This window comes from Bombina bombina, chromosome 7 (genome assembly GCF_027579735.1).
Source record: "Bombina bombina isolate aBomBom1 chromosome 7, aBomBom1.pri, whole genome shotgun sequence".
NCBI lineage: Eukaryota > Metazoa > Chordata > Amphibia > Anura > Bombinatoridae > Bombina > Bombina bombina.
In genome coordinates, this window is record NC_069505.1 from 398,980,305 (window position 1) to 399,003,624 (window position 23,320).

General features: G+C 44.1%; 1 protein-coding gene across 4 annotated transcripts in view; it reads left to right on the forward strand.

The window, feature by feature from the left end:
* Nucleotides 1-15,739, forward strand: part of LOC128666513 (RNA-binding protein 6) — a 206,186-nt gene extending 190,447 nt beyond the window's left edge. For 3 of the 4 annotated variants that reach the window (XM_053721153.1, XM_053721156.1, XM_053721155.1), the window contains exons 19-21: nucleotides 12,679-12,738; nucleotides 14,766-14,849; nucleotides 15,402-15,739. In XM_053721153.1, coding sequence (XP_053577128.1) covers nucleotides 12,679-12,738; nucleotides 14,766-14,849; nucleotides 15,402-15,479 — 222 coding nt within the window. In that variant the 3' untranslated portion in view covers nucleotides 15,480-15,739. The remainder of the gene's footprint in view (nucleotides 1-12,678; nucleotides 12,739-14,765; nucleotides 14,850-15,401) is intronic. The other variant, XM_053721157.1, reaches the window with a different exon arrangement.
* Nucleotides 15,740-23,320: the final 7,581 nt, after the last annotated feature.

Consider the following 23,320-nt stretch of genomic DNA (forward strand, 5'->3'; position numbering starts at 1 on the left):
GACACAATTGCAGTGCCAGAGAAATTGTGTAGACTGGATAAATACTATGCAGTGCCGGTGTGTACTGATGTTTTTCCAATACCTAAAAGGTTTACAGAAATTATTAGTAAGGAGTGGGATAGACCCGGTGTGCCGTTTTCCCCCCCTCCTATATTTAGAAAAATGTTTCCCATAGACGCCACTACACGGGACTTATGGCAGACGGTCCCTATTTTAGCAAAGCATACCACTATCACGATTGAGGACAGTTGTGCTTTTTCAGATCCAATGGATAAAAAATTAGAGGGTTACCTTTTTTGTTGAATTTTTATTCAACAAGGTTTTATTTTACAGCCCCTTGCATGCATTGCACCTGTCACTGCTGCGGTGGCATTCTGGTTTGAGGCCCTGGAAGAGGCCATCCATACAGCTCCATTGACTGAAATCATTGACAAGCTTAGAACACTTAAGCTAGCTAACTCATTTGTTTCTGATGCCATTGTTCATTTGACTAAACTAACGGCTAAGAATTCCGGATTCGCCATCCAGGCGCGTAGGGCGCTATGGCTTAAATCCTGGTCAGCTGACGTGACTTCAAAGTCTAAATTACTCAACATTCCTTTCAAGGGGCAGACCTTATTCGGGCCTGGTTTGAAAGAAATTATTGCTGACATTACTGGAGGTAAGGGTCATACCCTTCCTCAGGATAGGGCCAAATCAAGGGCCAAACAGTCTAATTTTCGTGCCTTTCGAAATTTCAAGGCAGGTGCAGCATCAACTTCCTCTGCTTCAAAACAAGAGGGAACTTTTGCTCAATCCAAGCAGGCCTGGAAATCTAACCAGTCCTGGAACAAGGGCAAGCAGGCTAGAAAGCCTGCTGCTGCCTCCAAGACAGCATGAAGGAGCGGCCCCCTATCCGACAACGGATCTAGTAGGGGGCAGACTTTCTCTCTTCGCCCAGGCGTGGGCAAGAGATGTTCAGGATCCCTGGGCGTTGGAGATCATATCTCAGGGATATCTTCTGGACTTCAAAGCTTCTCCTCCAGAAGGGAGATTTCACCTTTCAAGATTATCTGCAAACCAGATAAAGAAAGAGGCATTCCTACGCTGCGTGCAAGACCTCCTAGTAATGGGAGTGATCCATCCGCAGACGGAACAGGGACAGGGTTTTTATTCAAATCTGTTTGTGGTTCCCAAAAAAGAGGGAGCCTTCAGACCAATTTTGGATCTAAAGATCTTAAAGAAATTCCTCAGTTACATCATTCAAGATGGAAACTATTCGAACCATCTTACCCATGATCCAAGAGGGTCAGTACATGACCACAGTGGACTTAAAGGATGCCTACCTTCACATTCCGATTCACAAGAATCATCATCGGTTCCTGAGATTTGCCTTTCTAGACGGGCATTACCAATTTGTAGCTCTTCCCTTCGGGTTGGCTACAGCCCCAAGAATTTTTACAAAGGTTCTGGGCTCACTTCTGGCGGTTCTAAGACCGCGAGGCATAGCGGTGGCTCCTTATCTAGACGACATCCTGATACAGGCGTCAAGCTTTCAAATTGCCAAGTCTCATACAGAGATAGTTCTGGCATTTCTGAGGTCACATGGGTGGAAAGTGAACGAAGAAAAGAGTTCTCTATCTCCTCTCACAAGGGTTTCCTTCTTAGGGACTCTTATAGATTCTGTAGAAATGAAAATTTACCTGACGGAGTCCAGGTTATCAAAACTTCTAAATGCTTGCCGTGTTCTTCACTCCACTCCGCGCCCTGCGGTGGCTCAGTGCATGGAGGTAATCGGCTTAATGGTAGCGGCAATGGACATAGTGCCATTTGCGCGCCTGCATCTCAGACCGCTGCAATTATGCATGCTCAGTCAGTGGAATGGGGATTACACAGATTTGTCCCCTTTACTAAATCTGGATCAGGAAACAAGAGATTCTCTTCTCTGGTGGTTATCTCGGGTCCACCTGTCCAAGGGTATGACCTTTCGCAGGCCAGATTGGACAATTGTAACAACAGATGCCAGCCTTCTAGGTTGGGGTGCAGTCTGGAACTCCCTGAAGGCTCAGGGATCGTGGACTCAGGAGGAGAAACTCCTCCCAATAAATATTCTGGAGTTTAGAGCAATATTCAATGCTCTTCTAGCTTGGCCTCAGTTAGCAACCCTGAGGTTCATCAGATTTCAGTCGGACAACATCACGACTGTGGCTTACATCAACCATCAAGGGGGAACCAGGAGTTCCCTAGCGATGTCAGAAGTCTCCAAGATAATTCGCTGGGCAGAGTCTCACTCTTGCCACCTATCAGCAATCCATATCCCAGGTGTAGAGAACTGGGAGGCGGATTTTCTAAGTCGTCAGACTTTTCAACCGGGGGAGTGGGAACTCCATCCGGAGGTGTTTGCTCAATTGGTTCATCGTTGGGGAAAACCAGAACTGGATCTCATGGCGTCTCGCCAGAACGCCAAGCTTCCTTGTTACGGATCCAGGTCCAGGGACCCAGAAGCGACGCTGATAGATGCTCTAGCAGCTCCTTGGTTCTTCAACCTGGCTTATGTGTTTCCACCGTTTCCTCTGCTCCCTCGACTGATTGCCAAAATCAGACAGGAGAGGGCATCGGTGATTCTAATAGCGCCTGCGTGGCCACGCAGGACCTGGTATGCAGACCTAGTGGACATGTCATCCTTTCCACCATGGACTCTGCCTCTGAGACAAGACCTTCTCATACAAGGTCCTTTCAATCATCCGAATCTAATTTCTCTTAGACTGACTGCATGGAGATTGAACGCTTGATCCTATCAAAGCGTGGCTTCTCCGAGTCAGTCATTGATACCTTAATACAGGCACGAAAGCCTGTCACCAGGAAAATCTACCACTAGATATGGCGTAAATATCTTCATTGGTGTGAATCCAAGAATTACTCATGGAGTAGGGTTAGGATTCCCAGGATATTGTCCTTCTTCCAAGAGGGTTTGGACAAAGGATTATCAGCTAGTTCTTTAAAGGGACAGATTTCTGCTCTGTCTCTATACTTTTACACAAGCGTCTGGCAGAAGTTCCAGACGTTCAGGCATTTTGTCAGGCTTTGGTTAGAATTAAGCCTGTGTTTAAACCTGTTGCTCCTCCATGGAGCTTAAACTTGGTTCTTAAAGTTCTTCAAGGGGTTCCGTTTGAACCCCTTCATTCTATTGATATCAAACTTCTATCATGGAAAGTTCTGTTTCTGATGGCTATTTCCTCGGCTTGAAGAGTCTCTGAGTTATCTGCCTTACATTGTGATTCTCCTTATCTGATCTTTCATTCAGATAAAGTAGTTCTGCGTACAAAACCGGGGTTTTTACCCAAGGTGGTTTCTAACAAGAATATCAATCAAGAGATTGTTGTTCCATCATTATGTCCTAATCCTTCTTCAAAGAAGGGAACGTCTTTTGCATAATCTAGACGTAGTCCGTGCCTTGAAGTTTTACTTATAAGCTACTAAAGATTTTCGTCAAACATCTAACCTGTTTGTTGTTTACTCTGGACAGAGGAGAGGTCAAAAGGCCTCGGCAACCTCTTTCTTTTTGGCTTCGGAGTATAATCCGTTTAGCCTATGAGACTGCTGGACAGCAGCCCTCTGAAAGGATTACAGCTCATTCTACTAGAGCTGTGGCTTCCACCTGGGCCTTTAAAAATGAGGCTTCTGTTGAACAGATTTGCAAGGCTGCGACTTGGTCTTCGCTTCATACCTTTACAAATTTGATACTTTTGCTTCTTCGGAGGTTGTTTTTGGGAGAAAGGTTCTACAGGCAGTGGTTCCTTCCGTTTAAGTTCCTGCCTTGTCCCTCACATCATCCGTGTACTTTAGCTTTGGTATTGGTATCCCACAAGTAATGGATGATCCGTGGACTGGATACACTTAACAAGAGAAAACATAATTTATGCTTACCTGATAAATTTATTTCTCTTGTAGTGTATCCAGTCCACGGCCCGCACTGTCCTTTTACGGCAGGTCTAAATTTTAATTAAACTACAGTCACCACTGCACCCTATGGTTTCTCCTTTCTCGGCTTGTTTCGGTCGAATGACTGGATATGGCAGTGAGGGGAGGAGCTATATAGCAGCTCTGCTGTGGGTGATCCTCTTGCAACTTCCTGTTGGGAAGGAGAATATCCCACAAGTAATGGATGATCCGTGGACTGGATACACTACAAGAGAAATAAATTTATCAGGTAAGCATAAATTATGTTTTTCCAGAGGTCTTTATTTAACTCAGTTGCAAGACAAGACCAAGTCTGTTTCTGTTTATGCTAACATGGAGGACATTTTGAATGTTACTTGTTCACTATGTTTGAATGCAAATGTTGAACCCCCTGTTACCTTTTGTCCCTCGTGTACTGAGAGAGCCGTACAGTTCAGGGAGCAAATGTTTTTTGAAAGACTTAAAGGCGGATGCTTCTCAGGGTTCTACCGATGAGAATCAGAGCATGCCACATCTTTCTCCCCAGGCACAGTTCAGTTCCTCCGCAGTCTCGACTGCAATTACATTGAAGGACATAGCGGCAGTTATGTCCTCTACTCTTTCGGAAGCGTTGTCTATCTTCCCTGTCCTGCAAACGCAGACGGAAGAGCGAGTTCGCCAATTCGACTTTGGACGCCTTAATGGCAATATCAGATATGCCTTCTCAGGGTTTGGAATTGGAACTCTTATCAGAAGGTGAACTTTCTGAATCAGATAGCGTTCTGCTACCAACGGATTCAGAAGTAGTTTCTTTCCGGTTTAAACTGGAACACCTCCGTCTGTTATTGAAGGAGGTTTTGGTGACTTTGGACGACTGCGATTAAATCGTGGTTCCTCCAGAAAAATTGAGTAAGTTGGACAAATATCTAGAAGTTCCTTCTTCGGAATTTTTTTCCAGTTCCCAGAAGAACTTCATAAATTGTTGCTAAGTAATGGGAGACACCAGGTATTCCATTCTTTCCTCCCATTTTCAGGAAAATGTACCCTATAGCGGACACTATTAGGGATTCTTGGCAAACGGTACCTAAGGTGGAGGGCGCAATTTCCACCTTGGCTTAACGTTCTACTATTCCTATTGAGGATAGTTGTGCTTTTAAGGACCCTATGGATATGAAATTGGAGGGCCTTCTTAAAAAAACTATGTTCATCAAGGGTTGCTTCTGCAACCGGCGGCTTGCATCGTCACGGTTACCACGGCAGCGGCTTATTGGTTTGATGCCCTAGAGGAATCTCTTAAAACTGAGACTCCTTTGGAGGAAATACAGGATAGAATTAAAGCCCTTAAGTTGGCCAATTCTTTTGTGACAGATGCTTCTTTGCAAATTACCAAATTGGCGGCTAAGAGTTCAGGATCTTCTATCTTAGCACGTAGAGCCTTGTGGCTGAAATCCTGGTTTGCGGATATGTCATCCAAAACTAAGCTTTTGGCTATCCCTTATAAGGGAAAGACCTTGTTTGGTCCTGACTTGAAAGAAATTATTTCTGATATCACGGAAGGCAAGGGTCACCTTCTCCCCCAGGATAAGAAACTCAAACAGAGGGGTCGACAGAGTAATTTTCGTTCCTTTCGGAATTTCAAGGGAATCCCATCTTCATCTTCCTTTAAGCAGGATGGGGGCTATTCTCAACCCAAGTCCACATGGAGACCCAAACAGACTTGGAACAAGGGCAAACAGTCTAAAAAAAACCTGTTGCTCCACCCAAGTCAGCATGAAGGGATGTCCCCCGATCCGGGACCGGATCTAGTAGGGGGCAGACTATCGTTCTTTGTCCAGGCCTGGATAAGAGACGTTCCAGATCCCTGGGCAATAGATAGTGTCTCAGGGTTACAAACTGGAGTTCAGAAACACTTCCCCCAGAGAAATATTCCTTCTTTCTCGATTGTCTGTAAACCAGATAAAGAGAGAGGCGTTCTTACGCTGTGTAGAAGACCTCTCCTCCATGGGGGTAATCTGTCCTGTTTGTAGTTCCCAAAAAGGAGGGAACTTTCAGACCTATCTTAGATCTAAAGAGTCTAAACAAATTTCTCAGTTCCGTCTTTCAAGATGGAGACTTTTCGTACCATTCTTCCATTGATCCAGGAGGGTCAATTTATGACTACCGTGGATCTAAAAGATGCATATCTTCATGTTCCCATCCACAAAGATCATCACAAATTCCTGAGATTCGCTTTTCTGGACAAACATTTCCAATTTGTGGCGCTTCCCTTCAGTCTGGCCATGGCTCCCAGAATTTTCACAAAGGTTCTGGGGTCTCTTCTGGCATTTCTGAGACCACGAGGCGTTGCAGTGGCGCCGTATCTGGACGATATTCTGATCCAGGCGTCATCTTACCAGCTAGCAAAGTCTCATACCGATCTTGTCCTGTCCTTTCCTGAGAACCCATGGGTGGACGGTAAATCTGGGAAAGAGCTTGTTAATTCCACAGACAAGGGTACCATTCTTAGGAACTCTAATCGACTCTTTCCATGAAGATCTTTCTGACAGAGGTAAGGAGGGTAGAGCTCTTGGCTACATGTCAGACCCTTCAGTCAAATCCTCGGCCTTCAGTGGCTCAGTGCATGGAAGTAGTCGGATTGATAGTGGCAGCTATGGACATTATTCCGTACACACATGCTCAGACAGTGGAATGGGGACTATACCGATTTGTCTCCTCAAATAACTCTAGATCAGGAGACAAGGGACTCTCTTCTATGGTGGTTGTCACTGGATCATCTGTCCCAGGGGACATGCTTCCGCAGACCCTCTTGGGTGATCGTGACAACGGATGCCAGCCTACTGGGGTGGGGAGCAGTCTGGGGTTCCTTGAGAGCTCAGGGTGTTTGGACCCAGACGGAGTCTCTCCTTCCAATCAACATTCTGGAATTGAGAGCCATCTTCAATGCGCTTCAGGCGTGACCTCAGTTGGCTTCAGCACACTTCATCAGGTTCCAGTCGGACAACATCACGACGGTAGCTTACATCAATCATCAGGGAGTTCCTTAGCGATGAGAGGTATCCAGGATTATACAGTGGGCGGAGTTACACTCATGCCATCTGTCAGCAATTTACATTCCAGGGGTGAAAAACTGGGAAGCGGACTTTCTGAGCAGACGTTTCATCCGGGAGAATGGGAACTCCATCCGGAGGTGTTTTCCAGCCTGGTTCTAAGATGGGGCAGGCCGGAGTTAATTCTCATGGCATCTCGTCAGAATGCCAAGCTTCCGAGATACGGGTCCAGGTCCAGGGATCCCCAGGCCGAACTGATAGATGCATTGGCAGTTCCTTGGTCCTTCAATCTAGCTTATGTTTTTCCCCCGTTTGCTCTTCTTCGCCGGGTGATTGCGTGGGTCAAGCAGGAGAGAGCATTGGTGATTCTTCTCGCCCCTACGTGGCCTTGCAGAACTTGGTATGCCGATCTGGTGGCCATGTCCTCTCAGCCTCCATGGAAGCTTCCATTGAGGAAGGAAGGACCTTCTCATTCAGGGTCCCTTCCTTCATCCAAATCTGGTTTCTCTGCAGCTAACTGCGTGGAGATTGAATGCTTGATTTTATCTCGGCGTGGGTTTTCTCATTCAGTTATTGATACTTTGATCCAGGCGCATAAGCCTGTTACTAGAAAGATTTACCATAAGATCTGGCGTAAATATCTTTATTGGTGTGAATCCAAGGGTTACTCATGGAGTAGAGTTCGGATTCCTAGAATATTGTCCTTTCTCCAAGAAGGATTGGAGAAATGGTTGTCTGCGAGTTCTTTGAAGGGTCAGATTTCTGCCTTATCCGTGTTACACAAGTGTCTGGCTGATGTCCCAGACGTACAATCTTTTTGTCAGGTTTTGACTAGGATCAAACCTGTATTTAGACCTATTGCTCCACCTTGGAGCTTGAAATTTGGTTCTTAAAGTTCTTCAAGGGGTTCCGTTTAAACCTATGCATTCCTTAGATATTAAGTTATCTTGGAAAGTTTTATTTTTGGTTGCTATTTCTTCTGCTCGAAGAGTATCTGAGCTTTCGGCTTTGCAGTGTGATTCTCCTTATCTAATTTTTAATTCGGATAAGGTGGTGCTACAAACCAGTCCTGGTTTTCTTCCTAATGTTTCGAATAAGAATATTAATCAGGAAATTTTTCTTCCTTCCTTGTGTCCTAATCCTTCTTCTAAGAAGGAACGTTTGTTACATAATCTGGCATGGGCCGGGCTTTGAAATTTTATTTGCAAGCGACTAAGGATTTTCGCCAGTCTTCTTCATTGCTTGTTGTTTTCCCTGGGAAACGTAGGGGTCAGCAAGCTACGGCTACCTTTCTTTTTGGCTGAAGAGTATCATCTGCTTTGCATATGAAACTGCTGGACAGCAGCCTCCTGAACGGATTAGGCCCATTTCACTTGAGCCATGGCTTCCTCATGGACATTCAAAAATGATGCTTCTGTAGAACAGATTTGCAAGGCAGCTACTTGGTCTTCTCTTTCCACTTTTTCCAAATTTTCCAAATTCGATACATTTGCCTCTTCTGAGGCTTTTTTTGGGAGGAAAGTTCTTCAAGCAGTGGTGCCTTCCGTTTAGGTTCCCTGTCTTTTCCCTCCCGTTTCATCCGTGTACTATAGCTTTGATATTGTATCCCATAAGTAAGGATGAAATCCGTGGACTCGTATCTTGAAAAGGAAATTTATGCTTACCTGATAAAATTATTTCTTTTTCGATACGACGAGTCCACGGCCCGCCCTGTTGTTTTTGAGACAGGTTATTATTTTTGTTAAACTTTAGTCACCTCTGCACCTTGGCTTTTCCTTTATCTTCCTAACTTCGGTCGAATGACTGGGTTGGGAGGGAAGGGAGGAGCTATTTATACAGCTCTGCTGTGGTGCTCTTTGCCTCCTCCTGTTGACCAGGAGGCGTAATCCCATAAGTAAGGATGAAATCCGTGGACTCGTCGTATCGAAAAAGAAATAAATGTATCAGGTAAGCATAAATTTCCTTTTTTATGGCACGATAAGTCCACGGATCATCTTAATTACTAATGGGGATATTCACCTCCTGGTCAGCAGGAGGCGGAAAAGAGCACCACAGCAGAGCTGTTAAATAGCTCCTCCCACTCCAGTCATTCTCTTTGCCTACGTTAGTGATAGGAAGTGGTAAAGTGGGGTGTTAGGTTAGATTCTTCAATTAAGAGTTTATTATTTTTAAAGTAGTACAAGATTGTGATGCTTTGTCCTAGGGTGTAGCCGTAGTCCATATCAGTCTCTTCCGTAGAGTAGTGGTGGCTTTAGAGCAATGGGAACTTGTGGGACATAATTCTCACTGCCCCTCCCATACATTTATGCTGCACTGTTTGTGAAAGTCTGAGGGAGAAAATACTCAGTACTTCTTATTTCCACAGGTCAATGTGAGGGGGAGGACCTCACAAGCCGGGTGAGCTGCCTTACTGCCGGGCAGATTTCTAAGTTAATTGCTAATTTTTATTTTCTAGGGTTGTACACAGAAAGATTGGCACTTTATTTCATACATGGGCACAAGAGGACATTATCCTTAGGAGGAATAACTCATAGGGCAGTTTCTGCAGGCACTGGGGACGTGGAGAAATGGCTCTTATATTTATGTCTGGGGCTCATAGTTTCTGAAAAGCAACTCTCATATTTATACTTGGTGGCTCTTTTCTACTTCCAACGGCTTATTGTAATTCAACAGCCGACCGGGAGGTTAAACTTATCACGCTTATTTTCTAGCCTGTTTTGGTGCATTTACTTCTCCCGACGGCTTATGTACATAGTGTAGCCGACTGGGAGTTTCAACACTTCTAAGCCGCCATGATAGGAATTCCTAAGTGTACCATCCTTCAAGGTGGAAACTATTCGTTCCATTTTCCTTTTGATTCAGGAGGGTCATTTTATGAAGGCAGATTTAACGGACGCATGCTTGCATTTTCACATTCTCAGGCAAACACTCCCAATTGTGGAAGACAGCCTAGTCCAGGTGCAATCTTTTCAAGCATGATTCCACATGGAAATGTTATCCCTTCTGTGATATCAAGGATGGAAGGTAAATTTGGTAAGGGGTTACTTAGTCACATGGACAAAAGTAACCTTGGGAACCATAATGGATTCCCTATAAATGAAGTTTTTTCCTGACAGTCTTCTCCTCGGCCATTAGTGGCTCAGTGCATGGAGGTATCAGGCTGATGGTAGCGGCATGGGACATCATCCCGTTTGCTTGGTTCCTTCTCAGACCTTGGCAGGTTATCATGCTCAGGCTATGGAACGGAGATTATACGGATTTGTCTCCTCGAATATTACTGGAGCAGGAGACACAGGATTTCTTAAGGGTGGTTGTCTCTGGATCATCTCTTCCAGGGAACCTGCTTTCACAGACCGTCTTGGGTGTCGGTGACAACAGACGCCAACCTTCTAGGATGGGGAGTAGTCTAGGGCCCCCTAAAGGCTCAGGGAAATTTAGACTCCGAGTCTGGTTTTCCTATAATCATTCTGGAGCGGAGAGCGATCTTCAATGCTATTCTGGCCTAGCCCCAGTTAGTCTCGGTCCAGTTTATCTGGTTCCAGTTGGACACATATCTTCAGTTCATCAGGGACGATAAGAGGTATCCAAAATAATTCAGTGGTCAGAGGCCCATTCTCGCTGTCTGTCGTCAATCCACATCCCAGGGGTGGACTCTGGGAGGCGGACTTCATGAACAGGCAGACCTTTCAGCCGGGGGAGTGGGTACTCCATCCAGAAGTGTTTTTCAGCTTGATTCTCAAATGAGGTCAGCCGGAATTGTATCTCATGGCATCTCGGGAGAATGCCAATCTTCCGAGGTACGGGTCGAGATCCAGGGACCCTCAGGTGGTACTGTTAGACGCCCTGGCGGTACGTTTGGAACTTCAGTCTAGCATACCTATTTCCTCCGTTTGCGCTTCCTTCTCGGGTCATTGCTAGAGTCGTGCAGGAGAAGGCGTCGGTGATCCTCATTGCACTGGCCTCGCAGGATTTGGTATGCAGATTTGGTGGACATGTCATCTCTGCCACTGTGGAGACTTCCGTTGAGGGAGGACCTTCTAATTCAAGGGCCCTTCCTTCATTCAAATCTAGTTTCTCTGAAGCTGACTACTTGGAGATTGAACGCTTAATTTTATTCAAGTGGGGGTTTTCAGACTCGGTCATAGAGACCATGATTCAGGCTCGTAAGCCTGTAACTAGAAGGATTTACCATAAGATATGGCATAAATATTTATATGGTGTGAATCCAAGGGCTTCTCATGGAGTAGAGTGGGGATTCCTAGATTTTTGTCTTTTCTCCAAGAGGGTTTGGAGAAAGGTTTAGCAGCAAGTTCCCTAAAGGATCAGATCTCTACCCTATCTATTTTGTTACTCAAACGTCTGGCAGATGTTCCAGATGTTCAATCTTTTTGTCAGGCCTTGCTTAGGATCAGGCCTGTGTTTAAACCAGTTACTCCTCCATGGAGTCTGAAATTAGTTCTATATGTTCAACTGGCTTTATTTGAGCCTATGCATTCCTTGGATATTAAGTTTTTATCTTGGAAAGTTTTATTTCTTGTTGCTATTTCTTCTGCTCGTAGAGTATCGAACTCTCAGCATTTCAGTATGAGATAAGGTAGTTTTACGTACTAAATTAGGATTTCTTCCTAAGGTTGTTTTTGATCGGAATATTGATCAGGAGATTGTTGTTCCTTCCTTGTGTCCTAATCCTCCTTCTCAGAAAGAACGACTTATGCACAATTTGGACGTGGTCCGTGCTTTAAAGTTTTACCTGCAGGCGACTAAGAACTTTCTTCAGTCTTCTTCTTGGTTTGTGATTTTCTCAGGAAAACGTAGGAGACAGTAACTTATGGCTACTTCTTTCTTTTTGGCTGAAGAGTATCATACGTTTTTCATATGGGACTGCTGGACAGCAGCCTCCTGAGGGGGTTACGGCTCATTCCACTAGGGCTGTTGCTTCTTCATGGGCATTCAAAAATGAAGCTTCTGTGGATCAGATTTACAGGGCTGCAACTTGGTCCTCTCTTCAAATTTTTTTCAAAGTTCTACAAATTTGGCACTTTTGCCTCGGCTGAAGCCGCTTTTGGGAGTAAGGTTTTTCAAGCAGTGGTGTCTTCCATTTATGTTCCCTGTCTTGTCTTTCCAGTATTATCTGTGTACTCTAGCTTGGGTATTGAATCCCATTAGTAATTAAGATGATCTGTGGACTCATCGTGTCATAAAAAAAATAAGAAAATTTATGCTTACCTGATAAAAAATGTATTTTTGACACGATGAGTCCACGGCCTGCCCTGTTCTTGTAAGACCTCTGCACTTTGGCTTTTCCTTTCTTTCCTTAACTTCGGTCGAATGACTGGAGTGGGAGGGAAGGGAGGAGCTATTTAACAGCTCTGCTGTGGTGCTCTTTGCCGCCTCCTGATGACCAGGAGGTGAATATCCCCATTAGTAATTAAGATGATCCGTGGACTTATCGTGTCATAAAAAAGAAATGAGACTCAGAGAAGTACTTAAACGTGTCAAGGACCAAGGGGAAAATGCAGGTATAGGGGGCCACAGATCCATACTATGGGCCCCATGTTATTAAGATGATCCGTGGACTCATGTCAAAAAAGAAATAAATTTATCAGGTAAGCATAAATTTTCTTTTTATAATCTGCCTTCAATCCTCTTCTTCCCTAACCATGTGTTGCTGCACTTTTGCTTTGTTGTGCCTAATACAAGTTTCCCTTTGCAGAAAAACCTGGCAGCCAGACAGAAGATCAAACTTACAGAAAAAGAGCAAAAGGAACAAGAGGTGGGTGTTTACTTCTTAGTAGAAGATTATGTCAAAGTGTGTTTAGTGCATTTGCAGAAATGTTAGTTATAATAGTGGAGCTATTTATTTGTATGTGTAGATGTATACTCTATTTTTAGAAAGCAGATGCACATGTTACATTAATTTTAAATGTAGCATATGATGGATGATTGAATTTATCTATATTCTGCTTTATAGAAGAAGCGGTCAGGGTTACATTTACAACTGCTTTAACCTGAAGACCACCTCGTTATTGTAATGTATATACAGTGGATAAAGTCTACACACCCCTGTTAAAATGTCAGGTTTCTGTGATGTAAAAAAATGAGACAAAGATAAATAATTTCAGACCTTTTTCCACCTTTAATGTGAACTATAAACTGTACAACTCAAGTGAAAAACAAACTGATATCTTTTAGGTGGAGGGAAGTAAAAAAAAAAAAAAATGGTTGCATAAGTGTGCACACCCGTAAACTAAGACTTTGTTGAAGCATCTTTCGATTTTATTACAGCACTCAGTCTTTTTAGGTCTGAGTCTATCAACATGGCACATCTTGACTTGGCAAGATTTGCTCACTCTTCTTTGCAAAAACACTCCAAATCTGTCAGATTGCGAGGGCATCTCCTGTGCACAGCCCTCTTCAGATCACCCCACAGATTTTCGATTGGATTCAGGTCTGGGCTCTGGCTGGGCCTTTCCAAAACTTTAATCTTCTTCTGGTGAAACCATTTCTTTGTTGATTTGGATGTATGCTTTTGGTCATTGTCATAATGAAAGATGAAGTTCCTCTTCATGTTCAGCTTTCTTGCAGAAACCTGAAAGTTTTGTGCCAATATTGACTGGTATTTGGAACTCTTCATAATTCCCTCTACCTTGACTAAGGCCCCAGTTCCAGCTGACGAAAAACAGCCCCAAAGCATGATGCTGCCACCACCATGCTTCACTGTGGGTATGGTGTTCTTTTGGTGATGTGCAGTGTTGTTTTTGCGCCAAACATATCTTTTGGAAATATGGCCAAAAAGCTCAACCTTGGTTTCATCAGATCATAACACCTTTTCACACATGCTTTTGGTAGACTTCAGATGTGTTTTTGCAAAGTTTAGCCAGGCTAGGATGTTTTTTTGGTAAGAAAAGGCTTCCGTCTTGCCACTCTACCCCATAGCCCAGACATATGAAGAATACTGGAGATTGTTGTCACATGTACCACACAGCCAGTACTTGCCAGATATTCCTGCAGCTCCTTTAATATTCCAGTAGACCTCTTGGCAGCCTCCCAGACCAGTTTTCTTATCTTTCATCAATTTTGGAGGGACGTCCCGTTCTTGGTAACGTCAATGTTGCGCCATATGTTCTCCACTTGATGACTGTCTTCACTGTGTTCCATGGTATATCTAATGCCTTGGAAATTCTTTTTTTACCCTTCTCCTGACTGATACCTTTTAACAATGAGATCCCTCTGATGCTTTGGGAGATCTCTGCAGACCATGGCTTTTGCTGTAGTATTCAACTAAGAAATGTCAGGAAAGACCTACTAGAACAGCTGAACTTTATTTGGGGTTAATCAGATGCACTTTAAATGATGGCAGATGTGTACTGACTCCTATTTAACATGATTTTGAATGTGATTGCTTAATTCTGAACACAGCTACATCTTCAGTTATAAGAGGGTGTGCACACTTATGCAACCACATTATTTTAGGGGTTTTTTTTTTGTTTACTTACCTCCTCCTAAAATATTTTAGTTTGTTTTGAGTTGTACAGTTTATAGGTCACATTAAAAGTGGAAAAGGTTCTGAAATTATTTATCTTTGTCTCATTTATTTACATCACAGAAACCTGACATTTTAACAGGGGTGTGACGACTTTTTATATCCACTGATATACATCAGATACCTCTGTTAGCAGCTTACATAGAATAATATTCTAAATGGGTAATTCCTGTGCCTATATACAGGATTGCATGCTTGTCATTGGGGGAATATTCTCACGTTGCCATAAGTAGGCTGAATGTGAATATTATTAACAGGAAAATCAGTCCATACAGAGAAGGTTGCATCAGGCCAAAAAACTACTGGAAGAACTGGAGAGGGAGGAGAAGGGCAGCCAGCAGGTGCAGTGTTTTTGTTTTTAAACCTTGCATCAGAGAGAGGGGGCTTAGTAGCTGCTGCAGGCATGTTGTTGTACTGCAACGCACACAGACCCATATTATCCCATTTTGCCTAACCTCATTCTCTAAAAACCATTACATGTCGGTCACAACACTTGCATCCTCACTGCACCTTAACACAGGGCTCGATAAATGCAAGAGCCATGGAGCCATTGGCTCCTAGAATTTTACCCCTGGCTGCTAAATTTTTTTGTATTCTTCATGTATCTATAAACAAATAGCACTGTCTGGCTCCTAAATTTTAAATAGATTTGTCGACCCCTGCCTTAACGAGGCCCTTCACCCCCTCATACTTCCAGTGGATCATGCTTGTCTCTTGCATGCTCATCTTATCACCACTGCTTCTAACAACAATCTTATAAATGAAACTTGTAATATACAATCAAGAGGTTTATCTTATTGTAATATTCCAGATCGGTTGAATTTAATTGTCATTACTGTCTGCTCTTGCATGCACTCTTGAGTAGAAGGTGATAATATTGTGGTGTTTTACAGGTGCCAGAGACCAGTCCATCCAGTAACAGTACATATGACGGGACAAAATTAACATCTGGCATTGATTACTTCAGGTAATAAAGAAAACTGAAATCACAACATTTTTATTAAACATAAGCTTTGTTAGCCAAACATTTTTCCTTCTTAATATGAGAGTCCACAGCTTCATTCCTTAGTTGTGGGAAATACAGAACCTGGACACCAGGAGGAGGCAGACAACCCAGCCAAAGGCTTAAATACCTCCCCCACTTCCCTCATCCCCCAGTCATTCTTTGCCTTTCGTCACAGGAGGTTGGCAGAGAAGTGTCAGAAGATACAGAGAGTTCATTATGGAGAGTAGTACTCTTCGAAATGGAATTTGAGATTTAAGTATTCTTGTCAGCCTCTCAGAGCATTGACGAAAGTTAGTCTGGAGATGCAGGGAGAGTCTTTCTGCAAACTCATCCATCATATTAACAGCTCCTTAAGCAATCAGAGTTGACGAGTTTCGCTGCTTGCTTTCTTCATTCAAGTCCATGTCAGAAGCACTGCTACAATCTATCGAACTTGAAGGACACGTGTCACTGTTCCATGGCATAGTGTCCGGTAAGATTGTTTCATTATTTTCACACGTTAACGATAGAAGGACAGGGTCACAGTGGGAATCCTTTATCTTTATGGAATCAAGGGTTAATATCTCCTAAGGGGGATTATTGAAAAGTGGGGTTTTTAATCATATTTATTATGTGATTTTGACTGCTTATATGTAAGAACGTTTAGGCTCTTAGGCTGATACGAAGGAAACCGGTTATTTTCATTTTAAAAGCTGCGCAGTTTCTTTTTATTAAGCTGGCATGCTTTTTCCTTAGCAGGGCCAGGTCCTGCATGAGCACTATGTGACCGGAGTGGTCACGTTTTTTTCCCCCACTTCAGATTCCTGACCGGGTGTCTACAGGGAGGAGCATCTTCTCTTATCTGTCTGGGTCATAGGAGGTGGTGAGTGCCCCAACCATTGGGGGTATAAGGTGCCAGTTTATTTTCCTTTCTATAATTTGATAGACGAGTTATGGAGAATTCTGATCATTTAAACGGGGGGGGATCCCTCCCATACTGAATTTGAAACCTGTGTATATTGTGAGGAGGCCCAGGTAATCCAGCCCTCAATTGTGTTCCGTATGCCGCAATAGTGTTCTCATCAACCAACGTTGAGATGTTAGAGACCACTGAGCCATCTGCCTCTGAGGATTCTTCGTCCATTGAGGTGTGTTCCCTAGATTCTGTTCTGACATATGCAGTTTTCCAGAGTTCCGATCCTCCTTCGCCTGTAAGGGGTTTGTTTCCACCAGAGGTTACTACGCAGTTCCGCATGGCTATCTCTACGGCTTTAGAGATGTTACCTATTCCTGCTACGTGTAAGCGAAGGGGTAATCCAGGCTCTCATGCCCAAGGACATTTGTGTAATATAACGATTGTGTCCGATCAGTCCTCTGGGAATGCGGTTCCCTCTGAGGCTTCAGAAGGAGAACCTCCAGGGTCGGCGTCTAACTTGGGTCCTCCGACTGCAGAGGGCTTAGCATTTAGATTTAGATTGGCACGCCTGCGTTTACTCCTGAGAGAGGTTTTGGCGATGTTAGAGGTTCCCAGTACTGATCAGTCAGTTGAATCTCAGTCCTAAATCTGATAACGATCTTAACTAGACGAGGGGAGGATGGGATCCTATTTCTTGCTTTGTGTTTTTTTTTTTGTTTATTTAGAATCCCAGTTCCAAGCTCTATGGGGGATTGTGTCGTATGACAGGCAGGACCTGTTTCTCCAACATAGGTGTGTCCGGTCCACGGCGTCATCCTTACTTGTGGGATATTCTCTTCCCCAACAGGAAATGGCAAAGAGCCCAGCAAAGCTGGTCACATGATCCCTCCTAGGCTCCGCCTACCCCAGTCATTCTCTTTGCCGTTGTACAGGCAACATCTCCACGGAGATGGCTTAGAGTTTTTTAGTGTTTAACTGTAGTTTTTATTATTCAATCAAGAGTTTGTTATTTTGAAATAGTGCTGGTATGTACTATTTACTCAGAAACAGAAAAGAGATGAAGATTTCTGTTTGTATGAGGAAAATGATTTTAGCAACCGTCACTAAAATCCATGGCTGTTCCACACAGGACTGTTGAGAGCAATTAACTTCAGTTGGGGGAACAGTGAGCAGTCTCTTGCTGCTTGAGGTATGACACATTCTAACAAGACGATGTAATGCTGGAAGCTGTCATTTTCCCTCTGGGATCCGGTAAGCCATGTTTATTACGATTGTAAATAAGGGCTTCAAAAAGGGCTTATTAAGACTGTAGACTTTTTTTGGGCTAAATCGATTGATTATTAACACATATTTAGCCTTGAGGAATCATTTTATCTGGGTATTTTGATATAATAATATCGGCAGGCACTGTTTTAGACACCTTATTCTTTAGGGGCTTTCCCAAAGCATAGGCAGAGCCTCATTTTCGCGCCGGTGTTGCGCACTTGTTTTTGAGAGGCATGGCATGCAGTCGCATGTGAGAGGAGCTCTGATACTTAGAAAAGACTTTCTGAAGGCGTCATTTGGTATCGTATTCCCCTTGGGGCTTGGTTGGGTCTCAGCAAAGCAGATACCAGGGACTGTAAAGGGGTTAAAGTTCAAAACGGCTCCGGTTCCGTTATTTTAAGGGTTAAAGCTTCCAAATTTGGTGTGCAATACTTTTAAGGCTTTAAGACACTGTGGTGAAAATTTGGTGAATTTTGAACAATTCCTTCATGTTTTTTCGCATTTGCAGTAATAAAGTGTGTTCAGTTTAAAATTTAAAGTGACAGTAACGGTTTTATTTTAAAACGTTTTTTGTACTTGTTATCAAGTTTATGCCTGTTTAACATGTCTGAACTACCAGATAGACTGTGTTCTGAATGTGGGGAAGCCAGAATTCCTATTCATTTAAATAAATGTGATTTATGTGACAATGACAATGATGCCCAAGATGATTCCTCAAGTGAGGGGAGTAAGCATGGTACTGCATCATTCCCTCCTTCGTCTACACGAGTCTTGCCCACTCAGGAGGCCCCTAGTACATCTAGCGCGCCAATACTCCTTACTATGCAACAATTAACGGCTGTAATGGATAATTCTGTCAAAAACATTTTAGCCAAAATGAACTCTTATCAGCGTAAGCGCGACTGCTCTGTTTTAGATACTGAAGAGCATGACGACGCTGATATTAATATTTCTGAAGGGCCCCTAACTCAGTCTGATGGGGCCAGGGAGGTTTTGTCTGAGGGAGAAATTACTGATTCAGGGAACATTTCTCAACAAGCTGAACCTGATGTGATTGCATTTAAATTTAAGTTGGAACATCTCCGCATTCTGCTTAAGGAGGTATTATCCACTCTGGATGATTGTGACAAGTTGGTCATCCCAGAGAAACTATGTAAAATGGACAAGTTCCTAGAGGTGCCGGGGCTCCCAGAAGCTTTTCCTATACCCAAGCGGGTGGCGGACATTGTTAATAAAGAATGGGAAAGGCCCGGTATTCCTTTCGTCCCTCCCCCCATATTTAAAAAATTGTTTCCTATGGTCGACCCCAGAAAGGACTTATGGCAGACAGTCCCCAAGGTCGAGGGAGCGGTTTCCACTTTAAACAAACGCACCACTATACCCATAGAGGATAGTTGTGCTTTCAAAGATCCTATGGATAAAAAATTAGAAGGTTTGCTTAAAAAGATGTTTGTTCAGCAGGGTTACTTTCTACAACCAATTTCATGCATTGTCCCTGTCGCTACAGCCGCATGTTTCTGGTTCGATGAGCTGATAAAGGCGGTCGACAGTGATTCTCCTCCTTATGAGGAGATTATGGACAGAATCAATGCTCTCAAATTGGCTAATTCTTTCACCCTAGACGCCACTTTGCAATTGGCTAGGTTAGCGGCTAAGAATTCTGGGTTTGCTATTGTGGCGCGCAGAGCGCTTTGGTTGAAATCTTGGTCGGCTGATGCGTCTTCCAAGAACAAGCTACTTAACATTCCTTTCAAGGGGAAAACGCTGTTTGGCCCTGACTTGAAAGAGATTATCTCGGATATCACTGGGGGTAAGGGCCACGCCCTTCCTCAGGATCGGCCTTTCAAGGCAAAAAATAAACCTAATTTTCGTCCCTTTCGTAGAAACGGACCAGCCCAAAGTGCTACGTCCTCTAAGCAAGAGGGTAATACTTCTCAAGCCAAGCCAGCTTGGAGACCAATACAAGGCTGGAACAAGGGAAAGCAGGCCAAGAAACCTGCCACTGTTACCAAGACAGCATGAAATGTTGGCCCCCGATCCGGGACCGGATCTGGTGGGGGGCAGACTCTCTCTCTTCGCTCAGGCTTGGGCAAGAGATGTTCTGGATCCTTGGGCGCTAGAAATAGTCTCCCAAGGTTATCTTCTGGAATTCAAGGGACTTCCCCCAAGGGGGAGGTTCCACAGGTCTCAGTTGTCTTCAGACCACATAAAAAGACAGGCATTCTTACATTGTGTAGAAGACCTGTTAAAAATGGGAGTGATTCATCCCGTTCCATTAAGAGAACAAGGGATGGGGTTCTACTCCAATCTGTTTATAGTTCCCAAAAAAGAGGGAACGTTCAGACCAATCTTAGATCTCAAGATCTTAAACAAGTTTCTCAAGGTTCCATCGTTCAAGATGGAAACCATTCGAACTATTCTTCCTTCCATCCAGGAAGGTCAATTCATGACCACGGTGGATTTAAAGGATGCGTATCTACATATTCCTATCCACAAGGAACATCATCGGTTCCTGAGGTTCGCATTCCTGGACAAACATTACCAGTTCGTGGCGCTTCCTTTCGGATTAGCCACTGCTCCAAGGATTTTCACAAAGGTACTAGGGTCCCTTCTAGCTGTGCTAAGACCAAGGGGCATTGCTGTAGTACCTTACTTGGACGACATTCTGATTCAAGCGTCGTCCCTTCCTCAAGCAAAGGCTCACACGGACATTGTCCTGGCCTTTCTCAGATCTCACGGATGGAAAGTGAACGTGGAAAAGAGTTCTCTATCTCCGTCAACAAGGGTTCCCTTCTTGGGAACAATAATAGACTCCTTAGAAATGAGGATTTTTCTGACAGAGGCCAGAAAAACAAAACTTCTAGACTCTTGTCGGATACTCCATTCCGTTCCTCTTCCTTCCATAGCTCAGTGCATGGAAGTGATCGGGTTGATGGTAGCGGCAATGGACATAGTTCCTTTTGCACGCATTCATCTAAGACCATTACAACTGTGCATGCTCAGTCATTGGAATGGGGACTATACAGACTTGTCTCCGAAGATACAAGTAAATCAGAGGACCAGAGACTCACTCCGTTGGTGGCTGTCCCTGGACAACCTGTCACGAGGGATGACATTCCGCAGACCAGAGTGGGTCATTGTCACGACCGACGCCAGTCTGATGGGCTGGGGCGCGGTCTGGGGATCCCTGAAAGCTCAGGGTCTTTGGTCTCGGGAAGAATCTCTTCTACCGATAAATATTCTGGAACTGAGAGCGATATTCAATGCTCTCAAGGCTTGGCCTCAGCTAGCGAGGGCCAAGTTCATACGGTTTCAATCAGACAACATGACAACTGTTGCGTACATCAACCATCAGGGGGGAACAAGGAGTTCCCTGGCGATGGAAGAAGTGACCAAAATCATTCTATGGGCGGAGTCTCACTCCTGCCACCTGTCTGCTATCCACATCCCAGGAGTGGAAAATTGGGAAGCGGATTTTCTGAGTCGTCAGACATTGCATCCGGGGGAGTGGGAACTCCATCCGGAAATCTTTGCCCAAGTCACTCAGCTGTGGGGCATTCCAGACATGGATCTGATGGCCTCTCGTCAGAACTTCAAAGTTCCTTGCTACGGGTCCAGATCCAGGGATCCCAAGGCGGCTCTAGTGGATGCACTAGTAGCACCTTGGACCTTCAAACTAGCTTATGTGTTCCCGCCGTTTCCTCTCATCCCCAGGCTGGTAGCCAGGATCAATCAGGAGAGGGCGTCGGTGATCTTGATAGCTCCTGCGGGGCCACGCAGGACTTGGTACGCAGATCTGGTGAATATGTCATCGGCTCCTCCTTGGAAGCTACCTTTGAGACGAGACCTTCTTGTTCAGGGTCCGTTCGAACATCCGAATCTGGTTTCACTCCAGCTGACTGCTTGGAGATTGAACGCTTGATCTTATCGAAGCGAGGATTCTCAGATTCTGTTATCGATACTCTTGTTCAGGCCAGAAAGCCTGTAACTAGAAAGATTTACCACAAAATTTGGAAAAAATATATCTGTTGGTGTGAATCTAAAGGATTCCCTTGGGACAAGGTTAAGATTCCTAGGATTCTATCCTTCCTTCAAGAAGGATTGGAAAAAGGATTATCTGCAAGTTCCCTGAAGGGACAGATTTCTGCCTTGTCTGTGTTACTTCACAAAAAGCTGGCCGCTGTGCCAGATGTTCAAGCCTTTGTTCAGGCTCTGGTTAGAATTAAGCCTGTTTACAAACCTTTGACTCCTCCTTGGAGTCTCAATTTAGTTCTTTCAGTTCTTCAGGGGGTTCCGTTTGAACCCTTGCATTCCGTTGATATTAAGTTATTATCTTGGAAAGTTTTGTTTTTAGTTGCAATTTCTTCTGCTAGAAGAGTTTCAGAATTATCTGCTCTGCAGTGTTCTCCTCCTTATCTGGTGTTCCATGCAGATAAGGTGGTTTTACGTACTAAACCTGGTTTTCTTCCAAAAGTTGTTTCTAACAAAAACATTAACCAGGAGATTATCGTACCTTCTCTGTGTCCGAAACCAGTTTCAAAGAAGGAACGTTTGTTGCACAATTTGGATGTTGTTCGCGCTCTAAAATTCTATTTAGATGCTACAAAGGATTTTAGACAAACATCTTCCTTGTTTGTTGTTTATTCCGGTAAAAGGAGAGGTCAAAAAGCAACTTCTACCTCTCTCTCTTTTTGGATTAAAAGCATCATCAGATTGGCTTACGAGACTGCCGGACGGCAGCCTCCCGAAAGAATCACAGCTCATTCCACTAGGGCTGTGGCTTCCACATGGGCCTTCAAGAACGAGGCTTCTGTTGATCAGATATGTAGGGCAGCGACTTGGTCTTCACTGCACACTTTTACCAAATTTTACAAGTTTGATACTTTTGCTTCTTCTGAGGCTATTTTTGGGAGAAAGGTTTTGCAAGCCGTGGTGCCTTCCATTTAGGTGACCTGATTTGCTCCCTCCCTTCATCCGTGTCCTAAAGCTTTGGTATTGGTTCCCACAAGTAAGGATGACGCCGTGGACCGGACACACCTATGTTGGAGAAAACAGAATTTATGTTTACCTGATAAATTACTTTCTCCAACGGTGTGTCCGGTCCACGGCCCGCCCTGGTTTTTTTAATCAGGTCTGATAATTTATTTTCTTTAACTACAGTCACCACGGTACCATATGGTTTCTCCTATGCAAATATTCCTCCTTAACGTCGGTCGAATGACTGGGGTAGGCGGAGCCTAGGAGGGATCATGTGACCAGCTTTGCTGGGCTCTTTGCCATTTCCTGTTGGGGAAGAGAATATCCCACAAGTAAGGATGACGCCGTGGACCGGACACACCGTTGGAGAAAGTAATTTATCAGGTAAACATAAATTCTGTTTTCTTTCATGTAATTAGCAAGAGTCCATGAGCTAGTGACGTATGGGATATACATTCCTACCAGGAGGGGCAAAGTTTCCCAAACCTCAAAATGCCTATAAATACACCCCTCACCACACCCACAATTCAGTTTTACAAACTTTGCCTCCTATGGAGGTGGTGAAGTAAGTTTGTGCTAGATTCTACGTTGATATGCGCTTCGCAGCAGGCTGGAGCCCGGTTTTCCTCTCAGCGTGCAGTGAATGTCAGAGGGATGTGAAGAGAGTA